We start from the raw sequence: 24,965 nt of genomic DNA, 5'->3' as shown, positions 1-24,965 counted from the left end.
AAATCAATGCGAGTTTCTAGCAACTTCAAACTTTGTTAAATTATAAAACAATTTAATGGGCTACACAACTGCTTACTCATTTTTTTTTATTTTTATTTGAATAAAAAGTTTGTAATTTTGTTTGAAAATTTATCCAAGTTTTGAATAAAGCTTGGAGTTTGGATTCATATGGTTTTTGTCAGACAACTAGCCATGCTTTTGTAAAAAACAATTGCGAGCTACTTTGCCATGAAATACATTAGAAATTTCACGCATATTTCACGGCAATGCAATTTTTATGGATTTTCCCAGCCATTTCACGTGAAACGCGAGCTTAGCACTATGTATTGTATGCTTTAGGGTATGCAGACGTGCAAAAGCATCTTTTTTACAGCGTTCTCTCAATGTGAGCATAACAAATTCAAATCTGCGCAAAAATCGCCAGTCAAGTTAATTGAATTGAGCGGAGACTATTTAGGAAATATTTAAAAAATGAAGTATAATCAAAAAATTTCCTGTCCTGCAGAGTCGTTTCAGAGCACGGTTCGTAACACCGAGGTTTCACCGTACTTGAATGTGCATGATTTTAAACCTACACGCACCTTTATTTCATATAAATTTCACTTGCTCTGATTATTGCTGCTTTTGTATTTGCTGAAGGTTGATATTTATGAACTGAAATCCTTTTAAATGCTTTTATACTTCAAAATAAGTGAAATGAAAAAGCAAGGTAAACACCTTTTAATATCTTCAAAAGTATAGTACACATGCGTACGAGTGTATTTTTAGTTGTATTCCTCACTGCGAAATGGCAGAAAAACTCAGAGATGCCATTAGTAAAATATTTTGCAAATGAAAATATTTTTAAAGCATTTAACTCGTTTATGAATGCAGAAGAATTATTGCTATTAAATATTTTGCTTTATTTGGGCATTTATGTCAGAAGGAATGGCCAGTTGACTCATGCGAAACAGGGAGGATAGCCAAAGGATCCAGTTCTCTCTTGAAATTAGTATATTTGCTGTAAGAAGTCCACACCTCAGTGACCGAACTTCCGACTATCGGATAGTTTCCTGTTGTAATTATTACAGAATTTTGGCCCTAAGAAGCAAGAAGTAGTCTTTTTGACCTTCAAGTCTTTGCGAGCAAACGCTGTTGACTTTGTAGAGCTCCTACACCTTATAAGTTCCAGTAGACGCATAATAATTGACGCTTTACAAATACAAAAGCATTTGTGATACTCAAAGGATAGTTACTCAGCCGAAACCCGTATGAATAGAGGGATGAAATAAATAATAAAGAAATAAAATAATCAAAAACTTTACTCTTCACTTTGGCAAAGTTGGTAAACATGCAGAGCCTCGCTCCTTCAAAGCTCGCCTCATTTGTAGTCAATCAGGTTGCTATCAAACCCACTAGATGGATGGTGACAAAATTGTTGAAAAGTGTTGAAGACCTCTATCACCTCGTCGACAGCACAGCATCAATCTGGGATATAGGGGTATTCTAGTAAATGCGCCAGAAAAAGTCTGAGGTGGCACTTAGCGCATTTATTGCGAGCATACAAAGCATTCTAGGCTGAATTTCAGGTAGTTGGGTTTTCTTCGAAATGAAGAAGTAGGCAGGCGAGTACGCGAGGAAAAGGTGGAAGACAGGACTTAAAGGCTTTGAGTTCAAGCGTGCAAGCTCCCTAGTAGGTGTGCTAATCTAAACATGTTAACTGTTGTTGTTCTTGTAGCAGTTGACTAGGCACTGCCAGTTCGTTATTGTCACCGTTGGTTATCGTCTAACTCTTCATCTAGCGGTAGGCCAAAGAAACGTGCTGTTTCGGCAGGTTGGGTTCAAAGGAAAAAGGCTGTTAGGAGAGTGGGTTTCAGAGGGCATGTGAATAGGTGATTAGTGCCATGCGGGGTTCCTTTACAGGCCGAACATATATTGAGTATGTCGGGTTAATTCCGGATAAACAGAAGTTTCACCTGCTACAATATCCAAATCGTAATTGAGCCAAAGTTACGCGGATCTGACGAGGCAGGTGGGTGGTGGTTGGGCCCCGATAAAGGCATTTTTTTGTGCGTATGAGCGGGTTTAAAAAGCCTAATGTATTATCAAAGCTGTCGTTGCAGCATTGGTATGTCCGGGACTAAAAAAACTCCCCTTCGTTTGGAACCGTCGTCCACCCTTGAATTGCTTTCGCATTACCTCAGAGTGGCATTCCATCTTCCGCATGACAAAGCACTATGCCTACGTGCCTTCGTCCAGATCTAGCTTTTTTATACTAAGAATTCTTTCCGCGAAACCACAGATGACCTCCCATCGATAAAGGCATTCGGGGCTTGGGAGTTTAGGAAAGTGGTGAGAGTCTTCCGATGAATGTCATTTAGCGTCGATGATATAAACTAGCCTCGTCTAGTGCGTTGCACATATTCACTTATCGCGTTTGCTTTGGTCTATACTCAAGGAAGCTTGCATGCGAAACTTACTGAGACTTCCAAAAACGAGTAAACATCGTCCTGCTGAAATAAAAAGAAGTACTGAACTACTAAAAATATCAGTTTCGGTGAGTCGCATAACAATTTTTATTGAAACTGTTGAGATGAGAGTGAGGAGGAATGCATTCAAAACTTCCTATGCGAATGCCTCGCACTTTGATAAATGCGATTCATATTTTTGAAGGACAGCTTCTTTGGGGGCTTACAAAGTTTATAAGCAGTCTCACAGGGAAGGCCGATTAAATTCAGCAACAAATGAAGATGATCTAAAAGCGTGTATTAATAAATCTGGTGGAATCTTTTCTGGGTATCACAGTAGGTCTCTGCAACCGCCAAGTGGTATCTTTTCTTAAAGCGAGCCTTCTTGCTAACCTAACTCTACTGACCATAAAATGTATTTAAACAATATTTACTTAAAGACTTGAAGTGAAAATTTAAATTACACCACAATAGCTGACCTTGCACTTGCCTTTGCTCAATACATTAATTTTAGGCTCGAGTATAGATTCACTTCATGCCACAAAAGCTAAAGCCACAGGCCTACACAACAGCGCACTTTTGAAATACAAACGCACATATTCATAATTTAATTTATAGCACAAATTGATGATAATCTCAACGCAAACCACAAAATGTCCTTTCAAAATAGAGACATGCACTTTACCTCATTTTGGCCGCAAAGTGATAAATTACACACAAAGGATGACAAACAACTGTTATGGATGCTATGCCAGCAGCAAAAATAATAGCCAAAGCAATGTAGTTGTGATGCCTTAGAGGAGAAAGAGCTGCTCAGCAATACCAGGGCAATACAAATCGCTGTGAGTTTGAGGATGTTAAGGGTGTAACCCTAAATTAAAATATATTTATCATAAGAGTAGTAGTAAGAGCAACTAGAGGAATAATACTGAAAATCCAAAAATTAGAAAAAGGCAATGCAGCAAAATAGAAACATGCAATTAAGGCAGCATAAAGCTTCGTCCTTTGATTAGTTTACACGTGCACTGTTACACTTCCAGTGAGTTTTCTACACCATTACGACAAATTCCTCGCTTTGGCAGAAAGAATTCAGAATTGAAATGAATTGAAACCAGTCTTGCTACGACAGGGGGAATAAATAACCAACACTGCGCAAGTGACAAATCAATTAAAATTGTGGCTAACCTGGCCTTGGCTGAGCAGGGTTCTGCACTAGCGATTTGCGGAGCAAGAAAATGACAGATGATAAATCTTCATTTTTTGTATAATCGAGAGATAATGAAATGTCAAATGGCCATAGATATTTATGAAAGTATAAGAAAAAATCATTGAGCGGCGCGGCATTTTTTGGCATGACAGAAAAATTTTTTTCTTGTCAAATGGTTTTTCGTAACTTTAGTGGCTGTAATGGCTTTGAAGCTGTACAATTTTTTTAATGAAAAAGAGTTTAATAACAAATAGACAGACACGGGTTAGATAAGTTCGCAGCTTTGAGTACTTAATGAATGAAAAAATATGATTTTATATCTTTAACACGGTATTTTAACTTTTTCCAAGCATAACTGTGCATGAACAAAATAAAAATGGAGTGTAATTTATACACGGTGGCGCAAAATTAATCACTCTGTCAGAAGATTTATAATTTTGCAAATTTGCATTTGCGTTGTTATTGTTGTAGTAGCATAAACATTCGCTATGCATATTCGGGGAATGCTGCTGAAGTGACAGTCCATGGTCGGATATCTGGGTCACTCCGATTACATAAAACCCATTGTTCCAACGATTGCATTTGACACTTGTGCACTAGACAGTTGCAGTATTTAAACAGACAAGCAATGGAGCGCGCAAAGATCAAAATAAATATTTCCATCCCTCAAAATTAATTTTATTTTTTTTTATTTTTGTAAAACAGTTATTTAGAAACAAAATTCGATGATTAATTTTGCACCACCTTGTACCAAAAATTGGTCATTTAACTAAAGGGTGATTTTTTAAGAGCTACAGGAAAGTTTTTCAAAAAAACACACGTAAAATTCAGAAAAATGCATGAAATTTTTATTTAAATCGATAGTACAGTCCATATAATTTAATGTTTGAAGATTATTTCATGCAAATGTTGTCCGCGACTGCGCTTCAAATGGTCCATCCGCTTAGTCCAATTTTGGCACACTCTTTCCAATATTTCGGCCGGTATCTCACATATAAATGCTTTAATGTTGTCTACCAATGCGTTAATTGCAGCAGGCTTGTCTGAATAGTCAAGAGCTTTAACATAGCCCCACAAAAAATAATCTAAAGGCGTTATATCGCACGATCTGGGTGGCCAATTGAAATAAATGTTCACCGTACTCGCCTCTCAACAAGTCCATTGTTACTCGTGCTGTGTGGCATGTGACACCGTCTTGCTGAAACCACATGTCGAGCAAGTCAAGCTCTTGCATTTTGGGCAAAAAAAAATTGGATATAATTTCAGGCTAGCGCTCACCATTCATAGTTACGTTACGATTCTTGCAATTCTTCGGGCTGATCTTCACTCCAAAATCGACAATTCTGCTTATTTACGTACCCATTGATCAAAAAATGAGCTTCGTCGCTGAACACAATTTTTCGATAAAAAAGAGGATCTTAAACTTTCTTAACAGAACACGCATTTTAGCTAACGACTTGAGCTGCCAGATAGCTTCCAAAAATTTAGTTTTCTATTAATTTATGTATATAACCTTTTTAAAAGGATTCTCGAACAGAACGAAAAAAGGCTAGACTCAGATGCGCAACCGTAGGTTCTGAGAAAAGGTGTTCAACGGAGGTCAATCATAAAAAATTTCTACAGCATAGTTGTCAAAAATATATAGATTTTTAGACGGAGAAGTGCGATTACTTTTCGTTATTAAAAGGGCTAATAGTTTCATGAATAATTGATTGTTTGAGATTGTCCTACTGCAGCCTAAGTAACCTCAATTATATTTACCCATATTCGCTTTTGATTTCTCTGTGAAAATTGAGTAGAACTCAAACTAGATAAACCTCTACTCTGTTATTATTGTTGTTGTTATTATTGTTGCCCTTGAAAATTTTGAAATTTGAAAAGGTCGAGCCAAGGGGCACCAGGAGATTCGGTGGCTCCTAAAACACTTAGGCTAAAAAGCCCATTGTACTTTGCCTTTTGCTCTTACTGGTCCATGAGTGTAGCGAGACATTGAATTTGTTAGGAACGCACAATTGCATCCGGCTCACATGGGTCAAAGGACACAGGGATTCAACTGGAAAGAAGTAACGGACGCTTTGGCTAGAGGGACTGCGGCTTCGTTACATATGAAACCCGTCCGCTTCCCTTGTATGAGACAACACACCATCAGTGATAAGCTCAGAGGAGAAAAGCTAAGGCGAGCTAAGGGAGGTTAACTGACACCAAATTATGTGGCTACGCTAGGCGAAGTTTTTATTGTAAGGGTGTAATCCAAAGGGATTTAGAAAGCTCATAACCCTCCTTAAGGATACACTGAAACTGTTCATGGGCATTCTAACAGATCATTATAGATTGCGCAGTCATCTGCACAAAATTGGTATTTGGTCCACTGAATATTTTGAGCTTGATAGATTTAATTTAACTTTTTGTTAATGATTATTTTGTAGTAAATAGGCCTTATGGGGTAAATGAAAAAGAATATGTCTTCCTGCAAAAGGTACTAAGCAAAGTCTTGTAATGACATTTAATCCTCGATCGTTCACCAGTGTTCACAATAATAGCCGTGCGACGACAAAGTTTTAAATATTTATCATAATTTTTTGGTAATTTTTTTTATTTTTTTTTGTTTTGTGTTTTTTTATTTTTTTTTTTTTTGTAATTTTTTTACCTTCCTTTTCGTTTACATTGTGTACCTATATAAATATATATATATATTTTTATATTTTTATGGTTTTGTTGTTCTTGTTCTTTTCTTTTTAATCTTTTTTTCAATGCTTTTGCTATTTTTTAATAATTTTATAATTTTTTTTGTTATAATTTTTTTTAGTTGTTTTTTGATGTTGTTAAATTGTCTATGTTTTTTTATTTATTTTTTTTATCTTTTACTTTTTTGTTATAATTTTTTTTTTTTGGTTTTTGATTTTGTTAAATTTTTTATGTGTTGTTATAATGTTTATTTATTTTTTTTATCTTTTATTTTATTTTTTCTTTGCTTTTGTTATTTTTTTTAATTTTATTAGTTTTTTATAATTGTTTTTTCATTTTGTTAATTTTTTATTATTTTTTTTTGGTATTTATTCTTATATTTTTATTTTTATTTTGTTTTTTTTTTTAGATAGACATAGTTCATATGACAACAAACACATAACTCAAAAATTCAACAAATTCTCATCAAAATTTCAAACTTTTTGCTAAAATTTTTTTAGAAAAATTGTGAATTTCAAAATAATACCTTGCCTCAGTATAGTTAGCCAAGAATATTTAAGTACTTACACTACTACATACACAATATCATTTCTACTCCAACACAAAGTGCATGTATTGTGCAAATTTATATAAATTCCCAACGTGCCGCAGCCACTTTACCTTCAACAAAGCAGACAAAGGCAATTCAATTGCTTCCTTCCCACTACAAAGCGCGTATTCGTACACACATATTTACTTCGGATGATATATCAGTAATAAAATCAGAGGAGGGCACCACTCAAAAGCACATGCTTGCTTACATATGCACTTACCCACACACACACACCCACATATGCAAGTTTTTAGTGACCGCCAACACGCACTTTAACAATTAGTAATAGTTTCTGGCCGTCTATGCATTTTCAATTGTTGCGGAAAAGAGGCGCGATAAATGTGGTCGAGAAAAGAATCCTTGCAACAAATGTGCACCTGTGCTCAAAATAGTTGTAGTGTGACGGTATACCAAGTTTTAACTTTTTTGTGTACATGCTTTTTATGTTTTCATGAAAATAAAGTGTGTTTTACAGCAAAAGCTATACAACTCAAAGCTCCAAACTTTGTACAAAATTCACATAAATTTAATAAATTTCAAAAACTTTTCATCAAAATTTGCAACTTTTTAGTAATTTTTTTTAAATTAGAATTTTAGAAAAATTCTGGGTATGCAGTTTTTATAGTCCATTCAATTTGAAGTGTAAGTTTGAAGTCGCTCAAAAATCGCATTGATTTTTCAGAATTTTTTTTGCATCCGATGTTCAAAATTTTTCCTCCAAATAAAGTACATTTTTGGAGATTCTTTATGTAGTAGAAAATGACAAACACTTCAGCGAAAAAAAATTCTCAAAAATCTACCAAAATTTTAAGCCACTTCAGCCTGCACTTTGTTGTACTAAAATTGAATGGAGAATAAAAATGCGTACACAGAATTTTTATTAAAATTCAGAAAAAAAGTTGGAAATTTTGATATGTATATATTTTTTTTTTAATTTTGTGAAATTTGTACAAAGTTTGAAGGTTTGTATTCTATGGCTTTTGGTTGTAGAAAACTAATACTTAAATGTATAAAAAATGCTTTACATACAACTTGGGCGCTACTATTATTTTGAACACAGGTGTTTGTATATGAAGAGGCGATCGGAAAGTGATAAATATCAATTGCAACAAGTGCGAATAAAATGTGTGTTAGTGCAGCGCTTTGAATGCAAAATTTTGCACTTTAGCAGAAATATCCATAGTCGGTGCTTCTAGTGGCTTTAAAGAATTGAAAGCATTTCTCTAAGGCGGTCACATTTGAATATCTTTGAAGAAATAGCGTATCAGCAATTTCCTTGCATCCTTCCTTCCTTCCTGTCTTCATTGCTTCCTTCCTTCACTTCCTTTCTTTACTCGCCTGGCTTCCTTCCGTAAATGTTTGCCCTACCAACCGCCATGGCTCACCTCGCATTACTAGCCTTTCGCTTCAAATACAAAAGGGTCTAGAGCAGCGTACACTAGAAAGTCCAATGGCAAGTGCTTTTCGAAGCGTATCCGTGCAATTTTCATATCCCATTTCCAGTCACTTAACAATCAGGTGTATGTATATATGTGCATGTGTGTGCCGAACACCTCGCTGAGGCAGGCTATTCCTGAGTTTTTGTTTTAAGAAAAAGTAAATAGAAGTAGCAAATAGGGCAAACGAAGCTATGAAGAGTTGATGAAAATAGAATCAATGCATGCCAAAAATGCAATTGTAATGAGTTTCCACCTGAGTTGATACCACAAAATTATTGGAGTATTCTGATAGAAATTTACAATTTTCTTGAAATTTTCAAGGCAAAAGCCAAAAATAGAGCGCAAAATTAGAGTCCTTGATGACAATTTTTTGAAATTTATTACATTTTTGTGAATTTTGTATAATTTTGGTCACAATTTGGCCAGTATAGCATTCTACGCCTGTAAATCTATGTTCGGCAAAAAATGGGCTCTCAAGCCACGTGTCGTACTTTGGATGTACAACGTAGTGGTTCTTCCAATTTTAACACATCGGTGCCTAGTCTGGTAACTCTTCAGAAGGGCTACAACACCACTACCATAAACTAGAAAAAGTGCAGTTCCCATGTGTGGGCATAACTGGTGCTTGTAGAACATGCCCCACTGCTGCGCTCAGCGTAATTCTGCACTTACTTCCTTTGGATCTGCAAGTTAAATCCATTGCTGCTCACAGCGCTATTAGATTGAAGGAGATTGGCCTCTGGAGACAATTTCCTTTAGGACACAGTATCATCCGCTTCCTTCTCTGTTCCTCACACTGATCTCTCTATCCGCAAACTGGGTTTCGAGGCTTGTGCTTGGGCTATCTTTCCGAGCAGGCAAGATTGGAAAGAGGGGAGAGTCGGCACGGATATAGGTACCTCTCTTTTCACTGATTGATCCAAGATGGAATCTGGAACGGGAACGGGGGTTTTCTCTAAATCAGCCAGCATTTCGGTCTCCTTTAAACTGGCGGAAACGAGCAGCGTTATTCAAGCAGAGGTCTTCGCGGTCCTGCAAGCATGCAAAATGCTTCGGAAACGCTGTTGGGAAAGAGACATTAACATTTTTTCCGATAGTCAAGCTGCGATCAAGACCCTGTCGCCGCCGTATTGCTGCTCTCTTCTGGTGAACTCCTGTAAGGAGGAACTCAAGTGTCTCGGACGTGCAGGAAACATTTCCCTTATCTGAGTTTCTGGACGCAGAAATAAAGGGGGAAATGAAATGACCGATGAGCTTGCCAGGAAGGGATCGACAGAGCCGGTTTCAGCTGTCCCCCTCGCAGACATAGGTGTCCCCTTGACCGTTGTTAAAGGGAAACTATACAATTTCTTTCTAAAAAAAGCGCAAGACAGATGGGTAAGTCTGTCTCATCGTGTGCTATTTCGAAAACACTATGGTCTCAATACGATATAAATAGAACGCTTAAGGTGTTGGGAATCCCCCGCCATTCAATTTGTAAACTCATTCTCACTGCTTACTGGGTGATCGGTACTCATGCGGAGAAGCTTGGAATTCCGTACAACACCTGTTGCAGAAGCTGTGGGGATCCAGCAGTGAAATAGACTGTTGAGCACTTTCTCTGCAAATGTCCGGCTCTGGCGGCTAGGCGCTTGAGATTCCTTAGCGTGCCCTTTGGGGATGTCTTGAAGAAATTCTCCAGCCTAGATCCCTTTTCTCTCCTCCACTACATCAACAGCACTGGATGGCTGTAGACGGTTTTCTCTTCCCAAAATTTTTCTTTTCACAGGTCGTGGTCCCCATTTTGGTATCAAAACGGCACGTAGGTGCTAGTTGAAGTGTGTACCCCAGGCACCCTTTGCCATCTTACCTAGCTTCCTACATAATTTTGGTAATTTTTGAATATTTTATTTGAATAAGGTGTTTGTTATACAATGAACCACGTTTTTATAAAAAATTACCGAACAAAATTTGGGATGGAAAATATTGCGAATATTCTTCAATCTTTTGTGTAAGCATAAGTGGATAAGGGAAAATTCTTTTTTTCAGAACTCCAAAAATTTAATTTCATCTACCTCTCGATAACTGCACGACCTTCTTAATATCTGACTACAGTTTCGGATTAGTGGGCAAATTTTACTCAAGAAGTGTTAGTCGGAAGGCAGCGGTAAAATTTCTTGTAAACTGGTGCAATCAGCAGCTTTCACATTAGCTTCTTAAGGATATTCTAATTAGTTCACATGCCCATTTGTCATACTCTCCTGTGCATTGTCATTTATCATTTCTTCGAACTCACATCAACTATCCACTTTGCATTTCGCCCAAAAATAGATTAAATGCCCTTCAAACTTCGATAGCAAAAATTTCACATTAGCCAATTTGTGATCGCATTTTAAATGTAGTTGTAGTAAAAAAAAAATCCAAACTAACAATTGAAATTAAGCTAAAAGCTTTTAAGCACTGCTGCATATACTTACATGCATACAAAGTATATATTGGCGCTTACGTAAAATACGAATGCGATTTGGTATTGGCATTGCCAACCAAAATCAGTAGCAGAAAAGTGGTATTGTTGCCAAAAAGTTTTGTTGTGCATTACGAGTATGCATGAATTGAATAGAGGAAAAATGCATGTTTGCCAGCGAAATTTTGATGCCAGAAGAGATGGAGATGGATGGAGGAAATCTAGTGACTTACGCGTTTACTTAAGCAAACGCACATGCAGACTTGAATGGAATGTTTGCATGGAAGAATATATGTATACGGGAATGGTTGGTGCACAGCATGCATTCAAAGATTTATACGTAATACACACACACATGCATATATTTACATCTATACTTGTATACTACACAGATATCAAAACCGATTAACGTCATTACTTTGCTGTAAATGCAGCTGACAATAACTTGGCAGTGTTATGGGATTTGAGTTGAATATCGCAAAATTGGCTCAATAAGTGTGTAAATGTGGAAACGAAATTGGGATATTTCAGACATGAGCTGCTTTAAGTGACTACAGCGCAAGGGCTTATAGACAAGTTTTGAAAATTTATTTGTTTCTTTTTTTAATTTTAATAATTAATTTTTTATCAAAACTCTTCTACAGTCTCCTACAAAAACTAAAAATAAATCGAAAAAATTCCATCAAAATTTCAAACCTTTTAATGAGAGTTTCCATAACAATTTTGAGTATGCAATTTTATAGCAGATTGCATTTGATAAAGTGTGAATCTGAAGTGGCTCAAAAATCGCGTTGATTTTTTATAATTTTTTTTTTGTTGACGGCGTTATGCATTTTCTTCCTTGTAACGAATGTCCCAAATTTTTTATATGGCAAAAGACCGCCGCAAAAAAAAAATTATCAGAAATCACTGCAACTTTTGAACCATTTTAAACCGTTCATATGACAGTCGGTTCTACGTAATCGTAACGAACCGGACTTATATTCGGTCAAGGATTGTCACTTCAGCAGCATTCCCCGTATATGTATGGAGGATATTTATGCTTCTACAACAACAACAACCATTTTAAACAGGCGCAATATTAAACTAAAATGGGCTAAAGCTGCATAGACAAAACTGTTTTTTAATATATTTCAAAAAAAAAAATTAGTTTTTAAAAAAACTTGTTACAAAAAAAAGTTTTCAATTTTGTTCAAAAAATTTTGAATTTATATAAAGAAGTATCGAATATTTTTTTTTTTAACTTGCAAAAAGCTTAAAATTTTTATTTATGTGGTTTTTGATAAATTACATTTAAAAAAAAAGTGCGTGTAGCGTAGTGAAACTTTCAAGGCAGAAAAAAGGAGGGAGAAACCCGAGAGAGAATGAGAGAGGGCGAGAGAGAAAGAATATATATCTAAATAAATTCAGAACGTTTGCAGAGAATACAAATAGACAAAATTTACAAAAAACGGAGAAGGTCAACCGGTGTAGGTAAACGCCGGACACAAACCGTGGCAACAACGCACACGTTTATCACCCACACGAGCGTTTATCACCCGCACAGACGCAGCGATTCCAAGACCGCAGTAACTGCACAAATTACCGCAAGGAAATACCAATAAATCCGACGCCGGAATGGATAGCTCTTTATGGTACGCACAAGCACTAGCCAGGAAACGGAAATAAGCGCCAAAAAGTAGGCACCAAAAAAAAACGCCGAAAAAATTGGGACCAAAAAACGCCCCAAACAGTAGGCACCAAGGAAATATAACGCCAAAAAGTAGACACCAAAAATATATTTCCTACAAGTTTGCCCCAACAAACAGGCGCCAAAAAGTAGGCAGTGTTATTTCTCACTAGAAATTAGCAACCACAAGGAAAAACTCAGGGAAAATAGCCTTAAGTGTATCTAAGTTATATATAAGGTATAGCTCTCTCTCTCCTTTCCATCTACGTTATATCTTTTTTCTCTATCGCGGAACGAAAATGCCCAAAACGTTGCATTGCCTCTCCACTCTCGCTCGTCCATCGACGCCTAAGAAGTTTCACTTAAAAACAAAAAAAAAACACAATTAAAAAAAGAAAATGAAAATTATAAAAAAATAGTCGAAACTTGACTGCTGAAAAAGCTTAGAATTTTCCAAAAGAACAATTTTAAATTTAGGTAAGAAAATTTTGAATTTTTATAAAACAGTATCGAATATTTTTTTTAATTTGCAAAAAGCTTAAAATGTTGTTTTGATCAACTACAATTTTATAAAAAAAAAACAAAATTTTTAATTTTTTTTTTTTATTTAAAATTAGAAAAGTAAAATAAAGTAATAGTAAAGTAATTAGAATTACAATGATTTTAAAGCATTATCGGCTAGGCCATCAGCTTAAAAAATATAGTTATAGTTAAAAAACATAGTTGAAACTTGACTTCTGAAAAAGCTTAAAATTCTCCGAAAAAGAGCTGTGTGAGATATGATATAAAAAAATGAAAAAGGTAGCCATACTTTCATGCAAAATGTAATTTTAAATATAGAGGGGACGAGCCCAGCGCCAACTGGCGCAACCATTTTTCGATGGGCTGTTTTTACCACAACAAAAAATTTCTCTATATATTTACTTTAAGGCAGAAAACGTGCGAAACCTCAGCGAAATTTTTTTTATTTCAAATTTTACCGGTATGTTGTAATCACTTAGAACCTTCACTTTCTTATACTAAAATTCAATGGGCTATAAAACTGCATTCCCAGAAGAGCTGTAAAAGTTTGAAGCCGAATCCGAATCGCAGATATTTTTTATGAGGAGCTTTTTCATAGCAGAAATACACTTGGAGGTTTACCATTGCCTATCGAGGGGCGACCGCCTTGGGTTCATTATAAAAAAAAAACATTTACGTTTAGGTGGTTACAATATATTACGAGTATGAGCCAGAGCGGACCTTCACAACGATTTGTCTGAATATTTTGACCACAACTCAGCCTATATTCCATTTTTTCTAAAGTCGCTTACTTCAGTATTTTGTATTGCATTTCGTTTATTTTCTCAAACGATATTTCATCACATGAAGATATTTCTACTCCAGCGCCATCTCTAATGAGTTCAATTAAACTTTTTAAATTTCAAATCGTTAAAAAATAGAAGAAGTATACTTTCACTCTTGGGAGACACACGTTTCACTGAAGGTGAATCGCGCATTAAGGATTTTTCAGCAATCCCACGAGCCTTTGGTAAAACCTGGGGTCTGAAACCTGCTGTGGTCCTATGGATATACACAGCACTTATCAGACCAATCATCATTTACACCTCTATGGTCTGGTGGCGACGGAGCATGGTTAAGTCCACAATCCGGGAACTATACAGACTGCAAAGAAGCGTATGTTTATGTATTACAGGTGCCATGAGTACAACCTCTGGTGATGCCCTAAATGATATGCTTGATTGGCTGCCCTTGAATCTTAAGGCACAACAGGAAGCAATAAAAGCAATGTGACTGCATAAATATGGTTTCTGGTACGAAGACGGAACTTCGGGACACAGAGAAATCTTTAAGATGCTATGTGAGCAGTATCCACTGGCACCTAAAGACGACCTGATACCCACAGTTTCAGAATCAGTTCCACAGGAATCATGAATTGGATCAGCGATTATATATGCAATCTACATAAAGAGCGACGGTGTGGTCTAGAACGCTGCAGAACTGCGAAGTGTTTTGTAACAAGTCCGAACAGAAAACTGTCAAACTTTCTACTAAAACTTGGAAGCAAAGACGTTCGGTTGATGGTCGGTATCGTTACAGGACACAACCCATGGAGCCAGCATATGACCACCATTGGAATCATTTAGGACCCAATGTGTGCCTGTCATGCTTGGAGTAGGCGGATAGCACTGAGCCTTTTCTCTGTGAGTGTCCTGTCTTTGCTAGAGGACGGCTACGAGTTTTGGGTTCCGATGTCATGGGATGAGTAATATTCGTTCTCTAAATGGGAGGATATTTAGAGATTTGCTAAAGAATCTGGAAAATTTTCACAGGACTAACTATCTCTGTCTCTATTCTTTCCTATCTCTTTCTCTGATACCTTCCCTCCTTGACTAACTATCCTCTTTCCAGAGCTTTAAATACAATGGGCTTTTTAGGCTGAGTGTTTTAGGAGCCACCAAATCTCCTAGTGGACCTTGGCTCGACCTTTTCAAATTTGAAATTCAATTTCAATACTTTCACTCTGCTGTATTTTCACTTCTACATTACAAAATAATTAAAGAAGTTTGCCACCGCCCATCAACTTTTAGAACTGAGCAGCCAAACTTTTTTCCTAATGCTTTCTGACGGCGAAAATCTTTCTATGCACTTAGATAGTAGGCAAAAAACAAAAAAGAATGGCAAGATAGGCTTGAGAAACGCTGCCTTACATCATTATACTTATAGGTTACTCATACGCCCCAGTAGCACCCCACCTGTACAGCCTTTATCAGCACTACTGGCATTCAAATTTTAAGCAAGTAAATCTAAAGTGTTACATTTTAATGCCTCGGTGTCATAGCTGCTGTTATATAACTTTTAAAATCGCATCGATTACAGTTACTTCGGTGGCAACAAAGGCCATCACAAAACACTCAAAGTCAAGGTCAGCTATGCGCTCTTTTAGTGCTTGCGGCTGCTTTGCTCTTAGATAATTCAACTGTGTGAGTGTAAATAAACTTAGATGTATTGGCAGTTGTTCACATCACCGCATCCCTTTATTTGCAAGTAGTGGCCGGCTAAGCCGTACATAAATAATCAAAAGTGGTGCTCCGGCATTTTGCTCTTCATATATTGACTAGCAAAACTTCTGATGCCGTTGAATGACAAGGCAAATTATCGAAGGTCAAATGGCTAATGTAAGTATACATAAGTAAAGCAAAAGAGAGGAGAAGGCAAGTGCGAGCAGAAGGGCCAGTTGCAGTTGCAGTGGCAGTTGGCTAAGTGCTAGCTGTGGTGGATAATTGCAGTCTCAGTCTGCTTGGTATTCGCAGTTACAGTAGCCACAACACTTAGGGAAGATAACCTTGGAGTATTTTTTGTTTTTTTATTTGATTTTGCGTCATATTTTTGAAGCTTAATATTTGTGTGAGGTTTTGCTAGAAATATTAGAAACGTGAATTCTTTATCTTGAGCAGAATAATGATGCGCATGATACGGATTTCAATAACTACTTATGAGGTTTCATGTGGCACCAGATATTGACATTTTTTTTTTATTTACTTATAACTTTCTTAATAATAAATTCATGTTTGTACTCAATACATTTTCTGTGTTGCATAAGAAATGCTTGGACTCTTTATTGAATTATTTGTGTATAACTTTTTTTAATTTTAATATTGAAGTGTTCACAGACCTATGCAAGTGTCTATTTTGTTGATCTATAGTACCACTGCTCAAAAATTTATAATATTTACATATATGGCAACACTTCTGGAACTTTGACCACTTGGTTCAACTATTTTGCAATTAATAATTACTAATCTTACTAAGCTCCATTTTCTCTTTACTTCTTCCAGGCTGTATCCTCGCCGAATTATACACCGGCTTTCCGCTCTTCCCCGGCGAGAACGAAGTCGAGCAGTTGGCCTGCATCATGGAAGTACTCGGCCTACCGCCGAAAGAGCTCATCGCTAATGCCACTCGCCGTCGATTATTCTTCGATTCACGCGGCGCGCCACGTTGCACCACCAACTCCAAGGGTCGCAAGCGACTACCGAACGGAAAGTCACTCTCGCAGGCGCTCTTCTGCCAAGATCGTTATTTCATCAACTTCCTGCAGCGTTGCCTCGAATGGGATCCAGCGGAGCGCATGACACCTGAAGAAGCAGCACATCATGAATTCCTGCAAAACTCCTCGTCCAGTCGTCATCGCAGCTGCCGCATGCCCAACTCATCATCGACTGGCGGTCTCAATAATAGCTCTTCACAAAAATCATCCTGCTACAGTTTCACTGAAGTCTCACCACCCACAAATGCCACCAACGCGAATCCCAACAATAGTGCGGGCAATGGCAGTGGCGCTGTGGTCGCCTCCATTACCAGCACCACAGCAGTTAGCAATGCGGCCATTACCACGACGACGAACAAAGCGACAACCACCACACAATCGCGCTCAAATGGTTTGGCGCAACATGCGCATCACGCCAGCTCTTCCGGCCATCTACCCGATATCAAGCTCAGCGCCAGTGACAAGTACAGCAGCATGCAAAAGGTCGCCGTACGCTCGAAGATCACCTCGTCCGTATCGGATTTGGATGCGGTGCCGCAATATGCGTTGCATCGCAGCATTTACGGCACCAATGGCATGACACATAGCGGCACTGCAGCGCGTAAGCATCTCATTACAAGTGGCACTATCGCCACAACGTCAAGCAAATATGGCTTGGGCTTGGGTAGTGGCAGCGGTGGCGCGCACAGTCACCTCATGCATCAGAGCACAACAATGGGCAATGTGGCACATCACGGCGGTGGTGGTGTTGGTGGTAGTGGGCACAGTAATGGTCACAGCGGTGGCGGTGCCGGCGGGAACGGTGCCAGCAACAATATGTCACACTCACAATCGACGGGCGATGTGTCAGCGATCTTCGGACGTGCTTGACTTCGCGCGCGTCCCACAAAACTTGAGCTCAAAAAATGCAAACTAGTCAATATGGTGGATTTTTGGAGCTAGAAGTGGAAGTAAGTGGCGCTGATCGTGACGTGTGAGGTGAGGAATGATGAGAAATTTTGAACTGAAGCAGAGTGGATAGAAGCAGCGTGTGAGAAAGAGGGAGGGGGGGAAAAGGCAAGCTAAGTGTGAGGAAAAGCTGAATTTGGACTGCCTTTGCGGGTAACTAACTCACGCGCCCGGGCAGATTGCTTGGATTTTTTCTTCTTTTTTTTGTTCAAATGTAGCGCTACTTAGCCAACGGCGCTGCGCATGCGACATAAAAAATATTGTAACTTTAACTGAGCATTAGTAAAACATAACATATATAACCTATATATATTGTACATAGATATAAGTCTATTTTTGGCCTCGTTGTACGCGTGGAAATGCAGCAAGAAAAGCGGTTTAGAGATTTTGGTGAATAAAAGAATTTCTTTTCTCTTACGTTGTTAAACGCGGATACTCCATATGGGGCAAATTTATATTCAAATATTGTCAAATAAAATAACATAAAATTTAAAAAAAGCACAAAAAAAAAACATAAAACTAATCCAAAAAATGTATTTAACTCTCTCAAAAACACCAGCGACCAGTAAAACACAAAAGAAAATTTTATGATTATAAAATATTTTCTGCGCTGCTTGTGGCAAATATAGCCTGGAAATTTGCTCATTTTAAAGTGTGCTTTGGCACTCGTTATTTTAAGGAAACAACTGCTCGAAATTATCACTACGTTTTAGGAAAGCTCAAGTTTTGGAATTGAACAGTTATACGAGTATTCTCTTGCTACTGGATTTCTTGAAAATTCTGAGGAAATAGTTAGAGATATGTTTTAGATTTTAAAATATTTTAGCAAAACTTGAGTTTGAGCAAACAAAATTTGTTATGAATTATGAAAAAACAAAAAAATTCTAAGAAATCAACATCAATTTTATCGAAGATCGAGTTTGAGAAATGATGAGTGATCTGAGTATTTTCGAACTACTAAATTTGTGGAAATTCCGACATAGCCAGCTCTCCTAAAATTCTGAAAAATTTTCATACTTCAATGAAATTTCGTACAACAACAAAAAACAAATAGTTAAAGAAATAATCACGCATTATACAACAACAAAATAAATTAAAATTTCTGAAAGAACAAACAAGAAAAAGAAAATTAAAAAATTTGTATACTCTATTTTTTATTGTTTTTTTTTTCTTTTGAAGAACTGAAGTTGGACTGTAAATCAATAAATAAATAAAGTAAAAAAAATTTAAATTATTTTCCAACCATCAAATTCATTAATATTTCTTATTTCTAACATTTCTTATTTCTAAAAAAATGCGTTTTGTAAAATTCTAAAACAAAAAAAATATTAAAAAAAAATGTTGCAATTTTTTAATAGTACCAAGGCACGCATTACACAAAGCCAGTAGCAGAAGAGTTTCAATTTTCATCGATTTATATATCTTTGGCCTCTGAGCTGTCAAATTTTGTTTCAATTACTCTAACTGTTAGTTTTCGTTTATAGATTTTGACATGCCAACGATCAAAAGCAAGAACAAAATACCATTGCTCTACTGCTACAATTATTTTGAAAACTTCACAAAAGTTGTATCAAAGAAACTAAGATTCAAGTTGCGCTGGTTGCCACTCCCCATTAGGTAGTCGAGAGGGTCGCGTAGAACCCATAGGAGGCCCATTGAAATATCCGACAAAAGTAGATAATTTTAATTATAAAAATTCAAGGTTTCAATTTGGAAAGTAACAAAAATTTTTCGGCTAAAACGATTTTTTTGTACTTTTTAAAAATTCCTCATAGATTTTTTGAATATAAAATATTTCTGTTTTTTTGTTTTTTTTTTTAATTCTAAAATTATGTCAGAGTTTTAGTGTGAAAAGCAAGCATGAGACGAGTATTTTCTAATAAAAATTCTTGGCGTTTCTAAAGAAAATTTTTTTTAAATTTTTAAAATTCTCTATTAAATTCCAAATCCAAAAGTTTTTTAATATTTCAAGAATTCCTTATTAAATTCCAAACCTAATTTTTTTTTATTTAAAAATTTTAAAAATTCTCTATTAAATTTCAAATCGAAAAGTTTTTAAAATTTCAAAAATTCCTTATTAAATTCCAAACCTAATTTTTTTTTTTAATTTAAAAATTCTCTATTAAATTTCAAATCGAAAAGTTTTTAAAATTTCAAAAATTCCTTATTAATAGGACTATGAATAAGTTCGTGCGGTTTTTTTTCGAAATTTGAAACTTTATTGACGTAAAATGGTTACAAATTTAATATTCAAAATATTGTCCATCGCTTACTACTACTTTTTCCCATCTTTCTGGCAATTCACGGATTCCCTTTGTGAAAAATTCGGTCGGTTTTGCCGCAATCCACGAATCGATCCATTTTTTGACTTCATCGTAATTACGGAAGTGCTGGTCAGCCAGGCCATGTTGCATCGATCGGAAGAGATAGTAATCGGATGGCGCAAGGTCTGGACTATACGGCGGGTGGGGTAGGACATCCCATTTGAGCGTTTCTAAGTATGTTTTGACCACTTGTGCAACATGTGGCCGAGCATTGTCATGTTGCAAAATAACTTTGTCGTGTCTATCGGCGTATTGCGGCCGTTTTTCTCGCAGTGCTCGGCTCAAACGCATCAATTGTCGTCGGTAGACATCCCCCGTAATCGTTTCATTCGGTTTCAGTAGCTCATAATACACAACACCCAGCTGGTCCCACCAGATACACAGCATAACCTTCAGGCCATGAATATTCTGCGCCGACGTCGATGTTGAAGCATGGCCAGGGTATCCATACGTTGCCCGACGTTTTGGATTGTCGTAATGGACCCACTTTTCATCGCCAGTCACAATTCGATGCAAAAAATCCTTTCTTTTGTGCCGTTGAAGCAGTTGTTCGCATGCCATAAAACGGCGTTCAACGTCTCTTGGCTTCAATTCATACGGCACCCAATGGCCTACCTTTCGGATCATTCCCATGGCTTTTAAACGTTTGGAAATGGTTGATTGATCAACTCCCAAAGTTTTTGCAACCTCTTCTTGCGTTTGAGCCGGATCTTGATCGAGCAATTCCTCCAATTCGGTATCCATGAACTTTGGCGGCGCACCCTCGCGTTCTTCGTCTTCCAAGCCAAAATCACCACTTTTAAAGCGTGCAAACCACTTCTGGCACGTTCGCTCAGATAGAGCATGCTCACCATAAACTTCCACCAAGATACGATGACTTTCGGCTGCTTTTTTCTTCATATTAAAATAATGAAGAAGAATTCCCCGCAAAAACACATTATTTGGCACGAAATTCGACATTTTCAAGTGTGGTAAAAATATTGTTGTTTACGCTTCAAATAAAAAACTTATACTGACGTTTGTGCCTTACGACAGTAGCTCTCCAATGAATGTTTGGAAATGTGGATCGATGGAATAATAATCAAGTTACGCCATCTGTTGTAAAACCGAAACGAACTTATTCATAGTCCTATTAAATTCCAAACCTAATTTTTTTTTTAATTTAAAAATTCTCGATTAAATTTCAAATCGAAAAGTTTTTTAAAATTTCAAAAATTCCTTATTAAATTCCAAACCTAATGCCTTTTTTAAATTTAAAAATTCTCGATTAAGTTTCAAATCGAAAAGTTTTTTAAAATTCGAAAAATTCCTTATTAAATTCCGAACCTAATGCCCTTTTTAAATTTAAAAATTCTCGATTAAATTTCAAATCGAAAAGTTTTTTAAAATTTTAAAAATTCCTTATTAAATTCCAAACCAAAGTTTTTTTTTAATTTTACAAATTCTCTATTAAATTCCAAATCGAAAATTTTTAAAAAATGTTTAAGTTCTCTATTAAATTCCGAACCTAATTTTTTTTTAATTTAAAAATTTTAAAAATTCTCTATTAAATTTCAAATCGAAAAGTTTTTAAAATTTCAAAAATTCCTTATGAAATTCCAAACCAAATGTTTTTGTTTTATTTAAAAATTTTAACAATTCTCTATCAAACTCCAAACCTAATGTTTTATCTTAAAAATTCTCTATTAAATTTCGAATCGAAAAGTTTTTTCAAATTTAAAAATTTTTAAAATTCTCTATTAAATTGCAAACCAATTTTTGTTTTTAATTTAAAATTTTTTAAAATTCTCTATTAAATTTCGAATTCAAAATTGTTTTAGAATTTCAAAAATTCCTTATTAAATTCCAAACCTATCGTTTTTTTTAATTTAAAAATTTTCAAAATTCTCTATTAAAATCCAAACCAAATGCTTTTTTAAATTTTAAACTTTTCAAATCGAAATGCATTTTGCATTAAAATTTCTGACAAAATTAACATTTTTTTATTAAAAAAAAAGAAACATTAATAAAAGAATTAAAATTAAAATATATTGTCAAAGCCAGAGCTAAAAAAGTCCTGCTCTAATTCTATACAATTTTCTTAATTTCTTAAACCTTCATTCATTTACTAAAATTTGTGAGAAGCTTTTTTTTATTCCTTCAAATTCTTCAAAAAAATTTCATGACAATAATTTTTTCTTTATTAAAAGTTCTTTCAAATTTGTTACAAACGCTACCATTAATTATATTTCAAGTTCTTAAATTTTTTTCCATTAACAAAAATTTCTGACCAAATAATAAAAAAAGGAAAAATAATTATGAAAGCGCGAGTTCAAGAAATCAAGAGTTTTATAAGATTTTTTGGGTTGCTTTTGTTTTTTTTTTTTTTTAATTCTATAATTTCTTCTTTGTTTCATTACTTCTAAAAATAATTTTCAGAACTCTTAGTATAATTAAAAAAAGTCTTTTACAAAAAACAACCAAAAAAATTTATAAATCTCGAATTTCATTATAACAAAAAAAAAAAAAAAATAGTAGAGAAAAATTTGCCGTTTTTCTTGCGCATTTCCCGCTACCTTTTGACTTTATGCTCATTTTAATAGTAAAATTTTGTATGAGCAAACCTTAGGCTATAATTCGAAGAAATGTTTGTATGTGTATGAGTGTTTTTGAAGTAATCTTACATATATATATAGAATCTAGTGTAGTTGTTGTAAGTTGCAAATATAATAAACGAAGGTAGTTAGCAAGTGAGCCCCAATGGAATATAAACGAAATTAATCAAGTGAAGTAAAACAAAAAAAAAGCATAATTAAAAAAAAATATTAAAAGAAAGAACTTTATGAAATATAAAAAATATGTAAAAATAAGTGATTTAAAATTATTAAAATATGCTTAAAGAACAAAATTAAAAAATAACAAACAAATTTGTAACTAAGAAATAAAATTGTACTAAAAAACATTGATTAATTGACGAAAAAAAATTAAGTAACGGTGTAATTGAGTTGTTATAGCTTATAATGATAAATGGGATAAAAATTACAATAAAATGAGATAAAAATTAGAATCAAATAAAAAATGTAAATGTAGGCAAAACTTGTAAAGAAATCATAAGTTAAAAATCACATAAAAAGGAGAAAATTTTAAAAATAATTATAAAAAAAAATCACGCCATTCATTGGTAAATCGTGAAACATTCTTGGCATAAAACAATTTCCATATGTTTAGTCTTACTGTTTTTAGTAAATTTTTACATAAACTGCCTTTGATTCACTGTAAATAAAATACACGAATACATACATATTTACACATGGGATGACGTATATGCATCAAGCAAAACACAAAAACAAAACAAAAAAAACAAATTAATGGGAGAAAAATTCCATTGCCATGCATCACACAAGTTTCCAAAAGCATATCTTGTAAAAATTTCATATAAGGAAAGGAAAAAATAAAATACTAAATAAAATAAACAAAAAATTAAAAATAAAAAATAAAAAACTCACACTGCAACAAACACTGCTCTAACGCTGTTCTAATAAAACAATTCTAGCGAAATACATATTTTTAGACCAACTAAATATTTTACTTAAGGAAAATTTTGATTTTGAACAATGCCAACTTTACAAATATTTCGACTTTACTAAATTTTTTTGTTCCTAATACAAATTAGCTTTTAAGTCATTAAATATTTAAAAAAATGCATTAATTTTACTTAATTATTGCCTTTGGACATTCTTTTCAATACATTTGTAATTAATTTGCTCGGCTTACTTTTTTTTATTTAATATTTTTAAATAGTTATTTTCTTTAATATTTGCATTACTTATTTAATTAAGTCTTTCAAACCAAAGTTTTTAATTAATTTTTGCATTAATTCTACTTCAGTTAATTTTTTTTTAATTATTTGCTTAAAGAAAATTTAATTGATTTTTTCACAAAAAATTTTTTAACCAAATTTTATATCAAATTTTTGTATTAACTTTTTCATTCATTTTATTAAGTTAACTTTTTTAATTAATATTCAAAAACAATTTTTTTTGTAGTTTTCTCTCACATTTTTTTTATTAATTTTCTTAATTATTTTTTTATAATTTTCTTAATTATTTTTTTATAATTTTTCTTGATTAATTTTATTATTTTTTTGATAAATTAAAAAAAAAATTGTCTTAACTATTTTTCTTAATTACTTTTTTTTATAACTTTTTCTTCCTAAAACTAATTTTTAACGCAATTTAAATTTGTCACCACTCTGCTTCAATCCATCGCTACAATTTGCTCAATCATGCCAAAATAATTAAATTAACTTTAAAATGCTCGCTTTTGAAGTTTTTTAAATAAACCCTTAAATATCGAGTAGTTAGTTTCCTTCTTCTTCGATGTAGCTGTAGTTGACTACGAAAAATACGTAGTAAGCGCAGATTTGCCGACATTACCATAAACATTATGTATATCACGCAGTGTTCGAATTTATCAAGTTTAGCAAAAAACAAAAAAAAAAAAAATAAAATAAAACAAAACTGCATAAAATAATTTTAAGTCAAAAAGCAAATTATTTAGTTTTGTGAAATAAAAACAAGGAAAATTATGTGAAATATTTTTAAGTATAGATTCGCATCAGTGTATAGTACATTACAAAAATAACATACATACATACAAGAACATACATACTTACTTGCATACACGTGAACGTATATGTACGCGTATGTGTATCCGAACAATTAATTATTCAATTTACACAATAAACATTATCGAATGAATTTATTAAATATAAAAAAAAAAATTATTTCGTTTTTTTTTCATTTATTTCCTTTATTATTATTATTTAGCTCATTCTGTAGCGTCTTTTGCATGGCCCCAATGTGGGAGTGAAATTTTGTTGGTTTGTGTTGGGTAAGGAGATCTCTGCCCAATGACTGTTGTGAGGCTGTGCATTAACAGTTTATGTGCGCGCTCTGTTAAACCATTTATTCTCTCAGTTGTAATAGGAGGAGGAGTTGTGATAATTTCTCCTGCATAAACTTAGGCAGTCTAGTTTCTATGCTTGTTGTTGTTGTTCTAACAACCCAAAATATTCTCCACACATTTTATGACGATGCTGCTGCTGAAGTGACAGCCCCTGGCTTAGGTAACGTAAAACAAACTCTCGGGGTGCTTTCCAAATGTCTGTTCAGATGTAAT

At 34.6% G+C, this 24,965-nt stretch overlaps 1 protein-coding gene across 3 annotated transcripts in view; it reads left to right on the top strand.

Annotated features, from left to right (window-relative positions):
• LOC128864533 (dual specificity tyrosine-phosphorylation-regulated kinase 2) overlaps positions 1-24,304 on the top strand; it is a 279,974-nt gene extending 255,670 nt beyond the window's left edge. For all 3 annotated transcript variants that reach the window (XM_054104235.1, XM_054104236.1, XM_054104237.1), the window contains one exon: positions 16,322-24,304. In XM_054104235.1, coding sequence (XP_053960210.1) covers positions 16,322-17,403 — 1,082 coding nt within the window. In that variant the 3' untranslated portion in view covers positions 17,404-24,304. The remainder of the gene's footprint in view (positions 1-16,321) is intronic.
• Positions 24,305-24,965: the final 661 nt, after the last annotated feature.

Source organism: Anastrepha ludens, chromosome 5 (genome assembly GCF_028408465.1).
Source record: "Anastrepha ludens isolate Willacy chromosome 5, idAnaLude1.1, whole genome shotgun sequence".
NCBI classification, from domain to species: domain Eukaryota; kingdom Metazoa; phylum Arthropoda; class Insecta; order Diptera; family Tephritidae; genus Anastrepha; species Anastrepha ludens.
Note: the sequence above shows the minus strand (reverse complement) of the source record. Positions and strands in the feature narration are given on the sequence as shown.